The sequence below is a fragment of the Apis dorsata genome, unplaced genomic scaffold (assembly GCF_000469605.1).
Source record: "Apis dorsata unplaced genomic scaffold, Apis dorsata 1.3 scaffold_905, whole genome shotgun sequence".
Taxonomy (NCBI): Eukaryota; Metazoa; Arthropoda; class Insecta; order Hymenoptera; family Apidae; genus Apis; species Apis dorsata.
In genome coordinates, this window is record NW_006264019.1 from 4,011 (window position 1) to 22,949 (window position 18,939).

The following is an 18,939-nucleotide window of genomic DNA, read 5'->3' on the forward strand; positions in this document are numbered from 1 at the left end:
GATATAAAAAGATATAAAAAGGCTAAGTAAAACTATAGATTAGAAGTTTGTTGTAAGTTTTATTGAAAATCAGCAAAGGGATTATTAAAAAAAATTATATATTATAATATATTATAGTATATTATAATAAAAATAATTACTATATTTATATTTCAAGGAAAATATAATTTAGATCAAAAAAATTTTTTTTTAATTTGAATTTAATAATAAAATATAAAACTATTATAATATTAATAGAATTAATAATCGAAAGTTATTTTATATCAAGAGAAAAAATGTTTATGTGGAAGAATCAAATAATAAAATTTTTAAACATGAATATTAAATATAAACAATATTCTAAATAATAAAAATTATCGTTAAAAATAGCAATTTCAAACATATATATACGAACAAAAACGAACAAGAAAAAAGGAAATAAACAATTTGATATTAAAATTTAGTTCAATTAATCAAAATGTTCAAGATCAATCTGATTTGCAAAAATATGGAATTAGAACGGATGAGAAAAGTGAAGGTCTGACTACTCGAAAGGAAAATGGAATTCCATAACTACGTGTTGCTTTGGATTGTTTGTATATTGCGTTCATCATATACAGAACAAAATGCAGAAAAACTTTTATTGAAAATGAAGTCGCGCAATTTTTCATACAATATCGCAAAATAACATATATAATTAGGATATCGAAGAATATAATTAAAATATAAGAAAAAAAAGAAAAAAATATATCCACAGAGTGGATATATAAGAAAAAAAAGAAAAAATAGAGAACGGATGTATTTACAAAATATATATGGATTTGGTTATTCTTACGCCACTGCTTGGATACATATATATATATTTCCGGAAAATTCTGTTAAAAAAGAAACACTTGATGACCAACGAACAAATGAATCAAAAATTTTTATATGATTACATTTTTTTCTTTCTTTCTTTTTTAATAAAATAAGAATAAACTTTTTTAATAAAAAAGTCTGTTTAAAAGAAAATTTTATTATATATTTCTGAAAATTTATTAGATATTTCTGAAAAAATTTTTATAAAAACAATTATTTTACAAAGAAAGAATAAAAAAATATCTAATATGTCAAATAATTAAAAAAGTGTCTATAAATTGAATAGAATTTTTATCAGAAAAAAGAAAAAAAAATATGAGATGAAGAGAGAATTTTTCAAAATGAACATTTTTAAATTTTAAAATTAAAAATTAAAAAATTAAAACAAAAATTAAACAATTGTATTCATATTATTTATTTATTAAAAATACTATGTATATTAAATTTAAGTATTATGTAGATAAAGAAATTATGAAAACATGATAAAAAATAATAAAAATAAAATAAAAATGCATCTGTAACATAAGAATGTATGTATCAATCAAAATGATACTTTAATAATATCAAGAGGAAAAACATCAGATTCTCAAAGACAAAGTTTTCCAGCATATGAAAATGGATAGAAACGATAACAACGTGAATGTCGGAAATTCGGGGAATCCTCCGAATCCATCTTCGACGACACATAATATTCTTCATAATACTTCCAGTGGAACTGATGCACAGGTGGGAATTATAAATATTATTATAAATAAATGAAAATCCTGAAAATATCATTATTCTTTAAAAAAATAAATAAAAAAATTTGAAAATAATTTTGTTATCATATTTATTATTATTAAAAAATTCACAATTAAAGAAGGATAAAAAATAAAAAATATTTCTAAATTTCTTTTAAACATATAAAAATATATTGTTATAGTTTTTATATTTTGAAAGATATTTTTGAAAATTAAATCTGTATTTATATTGTATTATAAAATCTGTATTATAAAATCTAATTCAAATTCTAAAATAAGATAGAAATGAACTACATTCGATTTAAAATAAAACGTAATCTTCGATTGAGTTCAAGTTAAATATGTGTTAAGCATAATAAGAATCTTGTTAATGTGAATCCTTAGAATTTTCATCCAATTATCTATTCCACTGGTTTTCTCGAATTTTTATCATCTATTCGTAATAAATTAGATTCATTAAAATTTAATATAAATATACTCCAAATAAATAATTATATATATAAATTATATAAATAATTACAATTAATAATAAGATATCTATATTATATAATATATTATATTATATTATATTATATTATATAAATCACAAAAAAAATTTAATTATAAATTAAATTTCATCGAATTTCAATTAAATATTTTATATAAAAATTTTTTAGAACGGAGACAGAGGATGGGAAATTCATCATGTTACTGTTACTAGAGTTCCTGGTTATGGGTTCGGTATTGCTGTTTCTGGTGGCCGAGATAATCCTCATTTCACTAATGGCGATCCTGCTATTGCAATTTCTGATGTTCTAAAAGCTGGACCAGCTGAGGGAAAATTACAGTAAGAATATTTATGAAAATAATTTATAAAAAATCAAGAAAACATTTTTTTGATTTAGAATTATTTTTTTGTTTCTTTTGATTTTTGAATTATTTAAATATTTTTTTTAATTGTTTATAATGAATAATATAATTATTTATTAATCTATTTATATTTTTAAGTATTATTATTTCAATATATATAATTATTATATATTATTATATCAATATTTTTCTCGGTATATATTAATATTTATTAATTATATATATTATTAATATATATAATTGTGATCAAAAATTTATGAAATAATAATAAATAATACATACAAAAAATGGTATTTATAATATTATTACTTTTTAAATTAATAAAATTATATATATAACAATGTATTTTTTATTTCTTAGAGTAAATGATCGCATAATATCCGCTAATGGAATATCATTAGAAGGTGCCGATTATGGAGCAGCAATTCGCGTTCTCAGGGATTCCGGATCAACAGTTTTATTAGTTGTCAAACGTAGAGCTTCATCAAATTCTTCTGGAAATATAGGAAATTTTACTCTTCAAAATCATCGATTGACTTTAACAAGAAATAATAAAAAAGATGGTAATTAAAATAATGATTATGATCTTTAATAGTAATAGTAACAATATATATGTAAACAGATATTAATAATATACATTCATTATAATATTCATTATAATATTTTAATTTTATTTAAATTTAATATAGAAGAAAGTCTTTTAAAATTAATTATTCAACATGTATCTATATTAAGTTTATTTATCATATATGTAATATTTGTTTTAAAAATTTTTTTCTTCAGATTTTGGAATTGTTCTCGGTTGTCGTCTTTATGTCAAAGAAGTTACTCGAGAAAATATAGCAGTAAAACCAGGAGATATTTTGACAAGAATTGGCAGTGTAGCTACGGATAATATGAGTTTAAAAGAAGCTAAGAAATTAATGGATCAATGTAAAGATAGATTGTCCATTGTAGTAACTCGAGACAATTCTTGTTGCCATATACAACAGCAAACAAAAAATGAAAGTGGAGAATATCTTTCTGGTATGACAAGTTATAGTAGCCAAAATTTATATGTTCCACCACCAACAAGACAACCAATAGAAGATAAGAGCAACCTTGTTCCTAGAGGTCGTGCTAGAGGACCATTGATGGATGTTTCTCTTAGTCAGTTAGATCTTCCTGCAACTCCTACTGTAGATCCTCCTAGACCACCACCTCCCAGACCAGAAGGTATGATTTTATCAGAAAATTTATTTATATTTAATTTATTATATTATTATATTTATTATATTAATTATATAATATTATATATTATATATATTATAATATTAATATAATAATATATATTATAATATTAATTTTTATAATTACAATATACAAAATATACATACAAAAATATTATGAAGTTTTCACTAAAGTTATTAAATAACAATATTTATTTTGTTCATTTTTAAATTATTTAAGTATTAAAATATTATATATAAAAAAAATCCATTTAGATTATTATAGCACAAGAAGACAATTATATGATGAAGATTTGACTAGGAATAAACTTCCAATGTAAGTTATATCTTTCAAATTTCTTTCAGTAATTATTTATTAATATTTATAAAAGATTTATTATATAAGTAATATTAATTCAAATTTAGGCCTGATCCTCGATTTATTACTTTTCAAAAAGAAGGATCAGTAGGTGTACGTCTGAGCGGTGGAAATGAAACAGGTGTTTTTGTAACGGCCGTTCAGACAGCAAGTCCAGCTTCCCTTCAAGGTTTGCAACCTGGAGATAAAATTTTAAAGGTAAAATTTTCTTGATTTTTTTTTTAATTAAAAAAAATGTACATACATTATATATAAATATATATAAAATCTTTATTTACATTATATTTAATAAAAAAATTACAGATAAATGATATGGATTTGAAAGGAGTAACAAGAGAAGAAGCTGTTCTTTTTTTACTCAGTCTTCAAGAACAAATCGATTTGATTGTCCAACATCGACGACAGGAATATGATCAAGTAATAGCATCTGGAAAGGGTGATTCTTTTCATATAAAGTAAATGTTAATTAAATCTTAAATAAAGCAATATATAATATATATTACATAATACATAATATAAATTGATATTTATTTAAAGAAATTTCATATAATATTACAGAACTCATTTCCATTACGAACAACCACAAAAAGGAGAAATGAGCTTTCGTAGTGGAGATGTATTTCATGTTATAGATACTCTACATAATGGTGTTGTGGGTTCGTGGCAAGTATTCCGTATTGGTAGAAATAATCAGGAAGTACAAAAAGGAATTATTCCAAATAAAGCTCGTGCTGAAGAATTAGCAACTGCACAATTTAATGCAACAAAGAAGGAAATGAGTGCCAATGAAAGTAGAGGTAGTTTCTTTAGGAGAAGAAGAAGCAGTCATAGACGTTCTAAATCTCTTGGTAGAGTAAGTTTTTTTTTTTATTTGATTAATAAAAATCTTAGAATAATTTATTGAATAATCAATTATTTATGATCATTATATTTCTTTATTATTTATAACTTTTAGGATCATTGGGATGATGTAGTATTTTCAGATAGCATTAGCAAATTTCCAGCTTACGAAAGAGTAATTTTAAGACATCCAGGATTTGTGAGACCTGTAGTATTGTTTGGACCAGTTGCAGATCTAGCTAGAGAAAAGTTGTTAAAGGATTTTCCTGATAAATTTACATCTCCACGTAAATAGGAAATTTTCAATTAATTAATATTAATAATTTATTAAAGTTAATTTTAAAAAATTATAGAAATTATTTGTTTATTTACAGAAATGGAAAATCAATTAGATGATAATGTTGGGAAAAATATGAAATCATCAGGTATCATTCGACTTAGTGCTATTAGAGAAGTTATGGATCGAGGAAAACATGCTTTATTGGATATCACTCCAAACGCCGTAGATCGATTGAATTATGCGCAGTTCTACCCCATAGTTATTTTTTTAAAAGCTGAAACGAAACAGATTATCAAAGAAATGCGTGCTGGAGTTCCTAAGTATATGTTTATGAAATAAAAATTTCATGTATATTTGTTTTATATTTTCAAATATATAAATAAATAATTTTAAATTTTGACTTCAGATCGGCACATAAAAGTAGTAAAAAACTTTTGGAACAATGTCAAAAATTAGATAAAATTTGGAGTCATATCTTCAGCGCAATGATTACATTAACCACACCGGAAGCTTGGTATCGAAAATTAAGAGAATTAATTGATCGACAACAACAAGGATTACTTTGGATGAGTCAAACTAAGGTAAGAAAGTTCTTTAATTCCTTAATTATTTTTATCGTATACAAGGAATAATTTTATTCTAATTTATTATTTTATTATTATATATATTATATATTTTTATATAGAATGTTTTAGGATAATTCAAATAGCCAAAAAGGTAATTCTACATATAAAAATTAATTGAAATATAATTTTTTCATTTAAAACTTTATTTTCATGCAAATAAAAATTTTTCAAATATAAGTAAATTTAATTAATTTTCAATTGAATACAAATACATTATTATAGAATATTTGATCTAATATTGAAGAAATTTTTTATTAAGAAATTCACATATATTTTAAAAGTCTAAAAAAAAATAGAATATTATTATGCAAAGCAAAATATTTGAAAATTTTTCTAAAAATTTTTGAACATTTGAATTTATAATTCTTTGATAAAGCATTTTCAGATCTTAGTTTATATAAAAGTTTAAAAAAAAATTTTTTTTACCTATTTAATTTCATTAATATTAATAAGTTTTGTCCCAATTTTTTCTTGATATCTTGTATATTTCAATATATTATCTTAATTTTCTCAAAAAGTATGATTTAAATAATAAAATTTGATTCAATATTTTTTTATATGTGAAATAACTTCAATAGATAATTTATTTATATTCAATTTGAAATTAAGCAATTTTATTTATATTTGAAAAATTTTTGATTTAGTTGGAAAAGAAGAGACCAAAAAAATTTTATTCTTTTTTTTCAAAATCATTATTATATGTAAAATTACCTATTGCTTGTATAATTTGTCCCGAAATTGTATATAAAAAATCAAATGAGATTCTAATTTACATATAAATATTGAGAATAAGTTCAAACATCGTATAAATGACAATTTTGGAAATGAATAGAATTATATTGGTGAAATTATTTTTTAATAATTTATTATAGCCATTATATGGTCGACAAATGACTTGGGAGCCATGTTATTCGTCCAGTGACCCTCATGATTTATTTCCCCCTCCTGTACCTCCGATTTTTAGGGAGATCATATATCATGACATAAACGAAAATGATACATATCACACGGATAAGTTATTTTCATTACCTTCTTATCCGTCTTTAACTTCTGATGTTGTCCGTGAGCAATTTTTCGGCTATATTTAAATCCTGCTTTTCCTAATTAGGTGTCTTGATTATCATTTTTTAAAAAATAATATGTATATTTTTTTGAATATTCAAAACATTGAACATGAAAAAAAAATTTAACTTTGTTATGTATCATATGAAGAAAAATTTTGATTTATTAAATATACAAATAAAATATATTTATAAGTAAAAGATATAAAACATTGTCACTAATCAAATTTATTATTTCAATTCATGAAAAACTTTCTAATTTAAATTAAAATATTCAAGACATCTTATATTTTACGTTCAATTTAATTCGCATGAGCTGAGTTTTTATAGCTTTAACATAAATCATTATAAATTATTATTTTAAATGAAATAATCTTATATGTTACAACTTTTATAAATATGAAAATTATTAAAAACTAGTCAAGAAAACATTTTATAATTTTATATTTTGAAAAAAAATAGTAAAGCTTTGAAATATCTTTTTAGCGAAACTAAATAGATAATAATAAATAAACTAAATAACAAAATCAAGAGGAATAAACATCTTCAATTCATGAAAATTCATTAAATAATATAATTAATAATGAATAGAATACATCATTATTGACATATATCTGAAAATGTAACTCATTCTTTCAAAAAAAAAAAAAAAAAGAAACAAATAACTATTATATAATTTATTATGTTTTTTTAACAAAAATTGATTATAAATTTGAAATATTAATTAAGAATAAGAAATATAAAAATGTTTTTAAACAATTATAAATTTTTTAATTTTAATTTTAATTTTAAAAATAATAAGCTATTTCTTAGATGTAAATTTTTAAATTATAAATTTTCAATTATATTTTTTAAACATGAAATTTTTGAAAACAAATAAACTTAAAATAATATATAAATAATGTGTTAGATTATTATAATTATAAAATTAGATGACTCCATTTTAAAGAAATTTTTTTCACCAACCACCATTTGCAATACTAACAAAAATATTGGTGATATATTTTTCTTATATATGAGATTTTTTAAATATAATTATTAAATGATTTATTATTTTTAAGCAAATTAAAAAATAATTTTTATACATTTTCGTTGAAAAATATTTTTATATATATTTTTTAATAATTGTAGATTTTTTTTAAAACAAAAGCAGTATAGGCTAGAGACAAATTCTGTTGTCATTTATTTGATATTAAAATCTTTTTGAACAGATGTACAATCTCACTGCATTATATATTAAATGATACAAATATTATCTGTCAATTTTAAAAACTTATATTTTTAAAACGATTATTAAAAACATATTGTTTAGATAATGATTTGAAATTGTAAGCTGTAATATAGTAAAATAAATAGAATTACTATATTGTATAGATTTTAATTTAAAAATTCGATTTTGATTTTTATAAGTTTAATCTGTTCGAGAATATTGCAAAAAATGATAATAGCATTTGTTCTATTATAAAAATTTTATTTCAAATATTTTTTTTGTATTTTTAATATTTTTTGGCATATTTACCTAGAGAAATTAAATTAGAACATTTTCATAATATATTTTATATTACAAACATTTTATTCCATTTCTTTATAAATCATTTTCGTTATAATCTGCTTTATAATTTTCAAAGTATCTTAACTGAATTTCAGAATTAAGCTTAATTGAATGGCAAGTATTTGTTTTTCGTTTCAATTTTAACCTTTTCAGACACTCTTTTTACAAAAAAATATTTTTATTAATTTTATTTATATGCAAATGTAATTAAACAAATAATGTAATTAAAATATTTGATAATTTTTCAATAAACTAAACAATTTTTTTTAATAAAATATGATCAATATCTTTTATAAGATATTAATTATAATTAAATATAAAAATGTCTGAAAAGATTGAATAAAGCATAAACCTCTGTAATGTGTTGTCCTCTGTGTCCTGCGATGATAGCCGGAAGAAGCACTCTCGGATGACTTCCTATTCCCGATGACTTCTCGCCTCTCCTATGCTTCCTCTCCGGAGAGTGATTTGGAACTTAGCCCGGCACCGGCATTACCGGGAGCTCTAGGTGCACCATCTAGATTGAAAAGCAATTCTGATCCAAGCATTGCAACACAAGATGATATTGCTGCACCACCACCATATTCGACCAATTATCAAGTTAGTTATATAGTTAATTTTAATAATTAATTTAATAATAAATGTTTTAATTAAATAAAATATTGAATAAAAATCTCAATAATCTTAAATTGAATATTCAAATTTCTTAAATATATTTATAATAATTTTGTAATATTTAAAATTATATAAAATTATATTGACTTATTATATATATATATTATATTATATAAATATGGATATTAATAAATAATATTAAATAAATTCTATAATATCTAATCTTTTTTTTAGCAATCTTTCGAACAATCAAAAAGAAGGTCACAAGGAGGAGTAGGAGAAGGAAAGTACGGATTTTCATTATCTGGACAAGTAAGCAATCAATCGGGATCACCAGAATATTTGGCTGGTTCATTTGAACCACGATCTTCTCATCATAGTCCTCCTGATTTACCTCCACGAGTAGATCGTAATGCAAAACCAAATAATCAACAGCAAAGAAACACTATTGGAAGATCAGCTCAAGAACGATTGCTGAATAAAACAGATTCAATATTGGATGTTGCAAATTATATCAATGCGACACCTCTTAAAGCTAATGCCACATCTTCTCTTGAAAGAACTCAACCAAAAGCGGTAAAAATAATTTAAAATCATTCTATTTTTAATTAAAGTTGTTAATTGTAATATTTTTATTATTGTTTTACCATGTTTATAGGGAAGTTATGATAGTATGTCTTCTTATGATTCCTATAATAATACAAATGGGAATAATAGTTATGGGACACCAGGATTGAATACATCTACTGGTCGATTAGGTCCTAATGTTCCAGATGATTTAAAGAGTAGTGCACCAACAAGACCACATGATCCTTACAGATTCACTAGATCAACAGCACAACCAATTCCAAATCATGATTCACAGCCAAGAACTGATTATGCCAAATATAGGTATGAATTTATTATGAAAAACATAAAGATTTAATTAATATATAATTTATTATTTACAGAAAAAAATTCAAATATGAAAATGTGTTAATTTTTTAAACAATTTTTTCTTTATCTTTCTTCTTTATATTCTAGAATGATGATACGAAAATCTCGACTACTGAGGAGAGTTTATAGAATTTATATTTCTAATCAAGATACTTTAGTTTGAATGCTTAATTTATACTTTTTTATTATCTTTAATTTTATAGATGTCATAATAGAAAACTAACTAATTTTATAGATGTCAAAATAGATAGTAGAAAATATCTATATATGTTTTTATTATTATTTACTATAAAAAGATTAATTATAATTATTTTTAATTGTTTTAATATTATTTTGCAAATTTTTTATTTAAAATTTTTTTTATTTTATATATTTTATATTACACTACTTTATTACTATATTATTAATTTATTCTATATTAAATTTTTATGTTTAATTTTTATTATTATTTATGTATCTATTATATTTTTATATGCTAGAATATTTTGCTTTGTATATTATAGCCGCACAACTGATTACAAATCGATAATGTTATCACAAAATAATAAATCAGGAGGATCATATAAACCTATACCACCTCCAAAACCAAAAAACTATAGACCACCACAAGCAAATTTAATTCAACCAGAAAATAATGGAAATGAAGGAAATAATACACATCAACATTCAAAAAGCTACTCTATTGCAACTTCTCATGTAAGAAAATTTATTATTTTTTTAAATGCAAAAATAAAAAAAAATGAGAATTTTTTACTTTAGGTAGAAAATATCAATAATATTCAAAGAAACAGTGGACAATATTATTATAATATTTCATCTTCAAATCGTCATGATTCAAATCTTGGGAATTCTCACCATAATTTAAATCTTTCTATGCCTGCACACAATCATAATTTGAGTCATACACATACGCATTGTACCCCGTCAATATCGACTCATAATCATAGTAATAGTACCAGTCAGTTAAATTTAGGTCTTTCGCATAATAGAAATAATATTAATCACAATGGATATGTTGTAAACAACAGCCATAATGCATCTGGACAAAATTTTCCGACGAATTCAAGTCATAATAGAGAACCAAGTGGATTAGATCTTGCTGGAAGTAGGGAACAAAGAGGAAGTGCTTTTGAACTTTATCGCAAACCTGTACATCATTATAATGCAAGGTAAAGTTTTTTTATATATAATATTACAATTCTTGAATTTTTAATAATTTAGAAAAAAAAATTTATATTATCAAGTTTAATATTTATATTTATTTTAACTTATTTTTACTTTTCAAATTTCGATTTTATTCAAAATTTTATTTAAATTTAAATAATATTTAATACTATAAAATTGTTTCATGAAAATTAAGTAATAAAAATATATAATTATTATAAATAAATAAAATATACTTATTATACTTTACAGTTAACATCTATGAAGATTTATAATTTTTGTTAAATAAAAAACAAGATAAGAATTATTATTTTTAGTAATTTGATATAAAGAATAATAAAAATGATAACATTGATGTTATGATAAAGTAGCATAAAGATATATTAAAAGTTCAATTCTAGGAAGAATTAATAAAGCATTAGGAAATTGAATATTTTTTCTTTCATTTTAATTTTGTATATACAAATTTAATTTAAAAAAAACATAAAATTTTACAAACCCAAATTATTAAATAAAGTTTTATAATAAATATTATATTAGTAAACAAAACATGTTTGTTCTTTTTGATGTGTAAAAGAAATTTGCTAGGTACAAAAAAATAAGAATATTTTAAGAATATGTTTGAAAAATAAATCAAGATTTATACAGAAAAGATTTACTTTTGTATAATATTAATATTAATAACGCTATTAATAATGCTAATATTTTTATTATATTTTCAAAAAATTTTTACTAAAATTAGCAATGAATTCCCATTTCATAAACTCTCTAGAATGTTCTCACAAAATTTCTTAAGGAGAAAGTGGAAGAACAATTTCTCTTAATTGCTATGATTTTTTTGATATTTAAAACACATTTGATACAAATATATAAGTATTTGAAAATAAATTATTAATAAAAAATAATTAAATAATTAAATAAAAAATATAAAATAATATAGAAATATAATTAATTACATTAATAAAATAAAGAAAAAAACTATATATTAAATTTAAAAAAAAAATTATTTTTTTTTATTTTATTTTTAATCATATCAATTAAGAGTTATTTAATATTATTTCATCCTACAGTTATAATAATCTCTGATAATTGAATTAAGTAGAATTATAAATAAAATTAAAATCTTATAAATTAAATTTTTTTTTCATAATATATACCAGTGTTTCCATTATTACAACATAAATATATAAAAAGTATTAACAATGTTTAATTGATTTTTTGTATAATTGTTTAATATTTATTAACAATATTACATATACATTAGAGAAGTAACATTTTATGTGTAATTTTATTCATTCCAAATATATATGAAGTAAATAATATTATATAAATTCTATTTTATCTTTACAAAATTTTAGCAACATATATATATAATGATATATTGTAAAACATACTGTAAAAGTTGAAAAAAATGTTGGAGACACTGGTTTCTGACGAAATAATTTATATGGAGAATAGATAAAATAAACAACGTGATCGCAAATTATAGATTTCATTTTCAATAATACTAGATCAGACTCTTTTTTATTTATAAATGTTGACTTAGCTTTTATAAAGCTCAATAACCTTGATTATCTGAAGAAATAATAAGATTAATCTTTGAAGCATAATCATAATTATAATGCATTTTTTTCTTTTATTTATATTAAACTTAACTATAATATCTCATAATTTAATTTTAATAATCAAATTTAAAATTATATTTTAAGATATTATGATTTATTTTATTATTATGATAAAATTTAATTATTATAGAGATTTCTATTTCGATTACAATTAATAACTTTATTTGATTTTTAGATTGCAATATATAAAAAAAAATTAAAAAAACTTATAAACAAAAAGAAAAAAAATTATGATAATATATACATGTTAAAACTAAAATATTAATGAATAAAAATTAATAAATTTATCGAATAAATCTTGAACAATAGTTTTCATATATCTGATAACCAAGGTTTTCATATAATTAAAGAAAAATACAACTTCAAAAATTAACGAACCATATTAAGCGAAAAAATATATTTATAATGCGCCAGTTATTGTCATTTTAATCCCAGAGTATTTAAGCATAAGAAAGTAGAAAGTGATATTCATTTAAGACCCAACAGCCATTCTGCAACACCAAGGTAGTAAACAGTTTGTGCAATCCCAAAAAGAGGTGCTATTACGATCATTCTGCATGCTCCACCTTTGAAGAATGCAATTGGACCTTCATTCTTCAAAGTTTTACTATAAAATTTATTATTAAATGTATTTTTTTTATAATTTATTTTTTATTTGCATAATATAATAAAACTATATATGTAATAATATAATTGAAATAGCTAAAGCTAAAATATTATTCAAATCCTTTTATTTATTATTTTTATATAATTTTCTAATTATATTATTTTAATATTTTTAATTATTATTAAAAAAAAATGATATAATGAAAATTTATACTTACGTTATACAATCTAATACACCATTATATGTTGGTTCACCAGGAGCCTTTTTGATTACTTGCAATCTAGTTTTAATTACATCAAATGGATTCACTGATAACGCAGCTATAGAACCAGCAGTACAGCCAGCCAAAAATGAACACCAAAATACAGCTAAACAATAAAATAAAAAAATATTCATAAAATTTTAAATTATTAATAAATCTTTAATATGGAATATTAGATACTTACAAGAGCCATCATCTCTTTTTGGCCCAATATCATTTAGTCTAGCAAATAATGGGAAATAAAGAATAGAAAATGTGACATCTCTAAGTGCTGTTGCACCAGTACCTTGATAAAGTCCCAGAATACCTCTTTTTTGTAATAAATCTTTCGTTAATGACAAAGCCGATACTTTTGATATAGTTTTATTTGCTGTAATAAAATAATTTATTTTTACTTATGTATTATCATTTTATTAGTAACAATAGATTTCAATGTTTTATTATTAACTGGTTATTTATACTTATTTTAAATTGGGCGCATATTATATGTATATGTATATTATATATATATTATATTATATATTACATGTATATAAATTGAATAAATATATGAAAAAAAAACAAAAAAACTTTAATTCTCTGAATAAGAAAATATTAATATAATAAAATATAATGAAATATTTTTATATGATATAATAAAATTTAATTTTTTATTTTTTCAAAAATAAAATTTTAATCTTAAAATACTCCGAATTTATGCTTATTTAAAATACATATTATTAATGCTCTCATGTCTTATGAAACTAATTATTACATAGATGAAATATGCCATCTGCAACAATGATAAGAAACAGTCAACTCATTGAACCGTACTCATGAAACCGTAAATGAAATATTCATTTTATTAATTACTAATTAAATTTTTATCTATTGAAATCAAGTTTGATTTATTATTCGATTTATAATATGAAAAAATTAAAGATTATTTTATTAATTCTACTTCTTGGATACTTTGTGTACTATGGATAGTTTAGATCAATATTGGATTATGTTTAGACATTCATGATTTTTACTATGAATTCTTAAAATTAAAACTGAAATTTTTAAAATCTATTTATCAAATTCTATCAATATATAAAAATTAAAAAAAAATATAAAATATAAAAATTTTATATTTGGGAAAATAAATTTTTACTTATTAGAAATTTGAAAAACATAAAAAATATATAAATTATATACATATATTAATTACCAATATATAAATTATTATATATTTTTTAATTGAAATTGTATTATACTTATTTCACATAAAATTTGGATTTTTACAATTTTAAAAAATTTTTTTTAATAAATTTATATTGAATTAAAAATTGATATTTCTGAAAATAAATAATACTATGAAAATTATAACACATTCGCTACTATTAAATTCAATTTCATTATTAAATATTATTATTTGTTTAAAAAATATATTTTTAAATTAAAAAAATATATTTTTATATATTTATTATATTATTATATTTTTTGTTACTAAAAATATTTTTATTAATATTATAAATACAATAAATAATGATTAGTTTACATTGTTTATTTTGTTTAAAAAATAAATTTATTTATTATATATTGTCTATTATAACATCATTTAGATCAAGGAAACTCATATAAGGCATTTGACTCTTTTTCCTATTTTATTAAGATACCTATATTTTAGAATAAGAATATAGTAAGTAGATTGTGATATATATAGTGATATTGACTAACTTGCTGATTGAGAAAAGAATTAAAACAATTAAAACAAATGCGCAACATATAAAATGATAACTAACACCTACATTGCGATTGTAGTTTATTCATTACATCTTTATTCTTGTCCTAGTATACCACACCATTACAAGATACATGGAATGATTGACATTGTATGATTCAATGACTTACAAGTCATACCAGAAGAAAAATTTGATAGCCCTGATTTAAATAATTGAATGGAAGTTATATATCAATTGCAACGAATGTGTTAATATATTGTAATCCATGGTTAGTTATTTTATACTGAAAAAAAAAAAGATTATTTATAACACACAAGGAAAACATTTTATATAAAAGAAAAAAATACTTTATAACAAATCAAGCATAAAAAAAAATTGAATCGTAAAAATTTTATTAGAAATTTTAATTAAGAGAAACTTATAAATAAATTTATTTATATTTAAAAATTTAAAAACTTATGGATTAATATTTATATTTATATTTATAAAAATAATAAAATTAAGAATGAATTAATTTTTTTTTCATTTGAATGTTTTTTTTTAAACAATATTATTGTAAAAAGATTATTTATATTATAAGAAAAAAAAATAAAAGCATTTTTTTTATAAAAAGATAAAAATTATTAAAATTTTTTTTTAAATAATTTTTTATAAATAAGTTAAAGATCATAATTTAATATTGGAAAACTCATCAACAAAATCTAAGTATTCTAATTTGAAAACAAACGCAATTCTTTCAAACTGTTTACCAATTTATATTTGATAATGCTGTCATCCATCTGCAACTAATCTTCCTGTCTTTAATTTTTATTGGTTATCGCAGATGTCACTGGCTGTAAATAATATCAATCGAACGAAATATGAAATTTTTCGATTCAAATTTTTATTATAATTTATTACAAATTTTATTGACTGTACTTTAAAAATTGTTTTCATATATTAAAATAAATTAAATATAAAATATATTCACAGAAGAATCATTTTTAAATCATTTACAATTATAAATTTCTTAAAAACTTTCTTTTTAATATCAATAATTGCTTTTTCCTTTTTTTTTTTTTTTTTTTGCTTAACAATAATCCTAGCTTAATTGTTTTCTAAAAATTTGTTTTTTAAAATAATAATAAATTTATTTTATAATCTACCTTCTTTTGCTGCTATTGCTATTCGTCCAGCATCTTGCATTTGAATTTTGAGTAATTCCATTGGTGTTGTGACAATAATTTGACATGCTCCAGCTAAACCACCAGCTAACATTTCACGTTCTAATGGCAGTTTCTGTCTGTACAGAAAATTAGATTTTAACTTTTAAATTAAATTTAAATTTAAATTTATTGTTTATTATTTTGTTTAAATATAAAATCTTATTGATGTGATTCAGACATTTTATATTTAAAGTATTTGAATTATTTTAATTTTTAATTGGACAAAACACAAAATAATTTTTTTATATAATATATTTTACTATATAAATATTGTATATTTACTTTTAATTTCTTTGACAAAACAGCTTCAAAGATTCAATGATGTAATTGAAGAAATATATAATAAACAAAAATATTAACTAAATTTTAAATTAGAAAAATTAGATAGAAGACCAATTTTAAATAACAATTGAAGTATATTATCAAAGTTAATATTTTGAACAATTTTTTCTTATATATATATATAATCACTGTTATTTTTTTTTTAAATTTTTAATATTGCATCATTCTATCTATATATTTATATCTATGACAAATATATAAAAAAAAATTCTATATATAAAAATTTTACAAAAAGTAAACATATAATATTTGTGCAATAATCTTTTTATATCGATATGTTTGTCTCAAAATATTTTAAAGCAAATATCATATTAAAATATAAATATTAATATCAATATTTATATTAATATGGAATTATTGCTATTAATCAACCTATTATTGTTATTAATATTAAAGAAAATGTGATATTTAAAAAAATGTGATATCTAAAAAACTATTAATTTAGAATATCATAAATAATAGAACAAATGAACTTATTATATATGAACCAATATTTGAATAAAAATTATAATTTTAGTATTTCTGATTTAATCTGCAGAAAAATAAAATAAATAAATTTCCAAAAATTTTTCAACACGTATTCAATTGTTGAAATCATATTAAAAATGTAAACAAAAGTTTAAATTAAATCATTTAATCATTTCATTTGCATTTTAATTTTATGATTTTATATGATTTTTTCAAATATTTCGAAAATACAAAATATAATATAGAATTTTTAGATTTCAATATTGTGTTGCTAATTCAGAATATTAAAAATAAAAATAATTTAAAAAATTAATAAAAATAAATTAAAAAATAAAAATAAAAATAAAAATAATTAAATGAAATATTCCTAGAATTATATTAATAAATAAAGAGGAGATATTGATTAATTAAAACTTATAAATAAAAAATGACCACTATTTAACAAAGATTTTGACACAACTAGTTGATTATGCTATAATAAAGAATAAATATTATGGAGATTAAGATCAATAATTAAAAATCAATATTTATCTAATATAATAGTTTTTATATTGTGTTTTTGTATTTGATTATATCACAAAAGAAAATTAATAATAAATATTTATATAAATAATAATTAATAAATATTTATTTTTATTTAATTTTATAAAATATAGAAAATAATTTAAAATATTGCTATTTCAGATTACTTGCATCGAATAACAAAATTCTTTTACACCACATTATTAAATCAAAATATTAACTACTTTATATTTTTTTTATATTTTTTTTATATTATTCAGAATTTGAAATATAAGAATTTATCAATTTCTCTATAATTTCATATAGTTTTATTTATTTCTCTGCAATAATTTTTTATTCATCTTAATATTCCAAATATGCTGCATTTCCATAATATATTATATTTATAATATATATCTATTTAATAAAATTGGAAAAACAATATACCCAGATCCAATAGATAAATAATGACGAAAAGTATCATTGGCAGTGAGTTTAATTGCTTTTTCTGGTGTAATTAAAAGTATATTCACACCAGATCCTTTATACATGCCAAAATAACCTTCAGCCTTGTAAGTTTTGTTAAAACAATCAAACCTGAAATTTACAATTTTTATATTTAATAAAAAAATTATTTATATAATTGTGCATATTTTGTTTTGTTAGAAATTTGTTAAATCTTGTATTGACTTACATAGATTTGTACATTCGTTCGCCATTAGAAGCGATAATTTGATTCTGTAATCGTGTTTTAACTAAATCTAATGGAAATACAACAGAGACACCGATAATACCTGCGATTCCGCCATTTATAATTTTTGGAAGAAGTCTAAAATTTAATTAGGAATAATATAACTATTTCAAACTTTATTTTGTATTATATAGTAATAATAATAATTAATTATTAATAATTATTGTAATTAAATATAAATTTTATTCGTGTATTATAATAATAATAAAATTTAATATTATATACATTTTTTAATTATGATTTCTTATATCCATCAAATAACTTACTTAAACTCATTTGTAGTTTTTTTCACACTGCGCTTTTCCATTGAAACTATAAATTATAATTTGTTCCCTATTAGAAAATTATAATTTATATAAATAATATATATAAATAATATATATAA

At 20.2% G+C, this 18,939-nt stretch overlaps 2 protein-coding genes across 6 annotated transcripts in view; one reads left to right on the forward strand and one right to left on the reverse strand.

The window, feature by feature from the left end:
* The window catches only part of LOC102677407 (tight junction protein ZO-1-like), a 12,913-nt gene extending 1,540 nt beyond the window's left edge, over positions 1-11,373 (forward strand). The window contains exons 1-17 of one of the 4 annotated variants that reach the window (XM_006623550.2): positions 1,335-1,563; positions 2,234-2,403; positions 2,787-2,989; positions 3,210-3,641; positions 3,911-3,971; positions 4,061-4,211; positions 4,317-4,468; positions 4,572-4,866; positions 4,969-5,140; positions 5,228-5,453; positions 5,540-5,714; positions 8,763-8,972; positions 9,222-9,563; positions 9,646-9,878; positions 10,427-10,619; positions 10,683-11,092; positions 11,340-11,373. In XM_006623550.2, the coding sequence (XP_006623613.1) occupies positions 1,447-1,563; positions 2,234-2,403; positions 2,787-2,989; positions 3,210-3,641; positions 3,911-3,971; positions 4,061-4,211; positions 4,317-4,468; positions 4,572-4,866; positions 4,969-5,140; positions 5,228-5,453; positions 5,540-5,714; positions 8,763-8,972; positions 9,222-9,563; positions 9,646-9,878; positions 10,427-10,619; positions 10,683-11,092; positions 11,340-11,343 (3,546 nt within the window). In that variant the 5' untranslated portion in view covers positions 1,335-1,446 and the 3' untranslated portion in view covers positions 11,344-11,373. Of the gene's footprint in view, positions 1-1,334; positions 1,564-2,233; positions 2,404-2,786; positions 2,990-3,209; positions 3,642-3,910; positions 3,972-4,060; positions 4,212-4,316; positions 4,469-4,571; positions 4,867-4,968; positions 5,141-5,227; positions 5,454-5,539; positions 5,715-8,762; positions 8,973-9,221; positions 9,564-9,645; positions 9,879-10,010; positions 10,102-10,426; positions 10,620-10,682; positions 11,093-11,339 lie in introns of those variants that run through there. The other 3 variants (XM_006623555.1, XM_006623552.2, XM_006623554.2) reach the window with 3 other exon arrangements.
* The window catches only part of LOC102677178 (mitochondrial glutamate carrier 1-like), a 13,955-nt gene continuing 3,551 nt past the window's right edge, over positions 8,536-18,939 (reverse strand). Inside the window, exons 2-8 of one of the 2 annotated variants that reach the window (XM_006623549.2) lie at positions 18,821-18,887; positions 18,498-18,632; positions 18,251-18,400; positions 16,433-16,569; positions 13,766-13,951; positions 13,537-13,687; positions 8,536-8,889 (exon numbers count right to left, since the gene is read on the reverse strand). In XM_006623549.2, the coding sequence (XP_006623612.1) occupies positions 8,877-8,889; positions 13,537-13,687; positions 13,766-13,951; positions 16,433-16,569; positions 18,251-18,400; positions 18,498-18,632; positions 18,821-18,861 (813 nt within the window). In that variant the 5' untranslated portion in view covers positions 18,862-18,887 and the 3' untranslated portion in view covers positions 8,536-8,876. Of the gene's footprint in view, positions 8,890-12,855; positions 13,320-13,536; positions 13,688-13,765; positions 13,952-16,432; positions 16,570-18,250; positions 18,401-18,497; positions 18,633-18,820; positions 18,888-18,939 lie in introns of those variants that run through there. The other variant, XM_006623548.2, reaches the window with a different exon arrangement.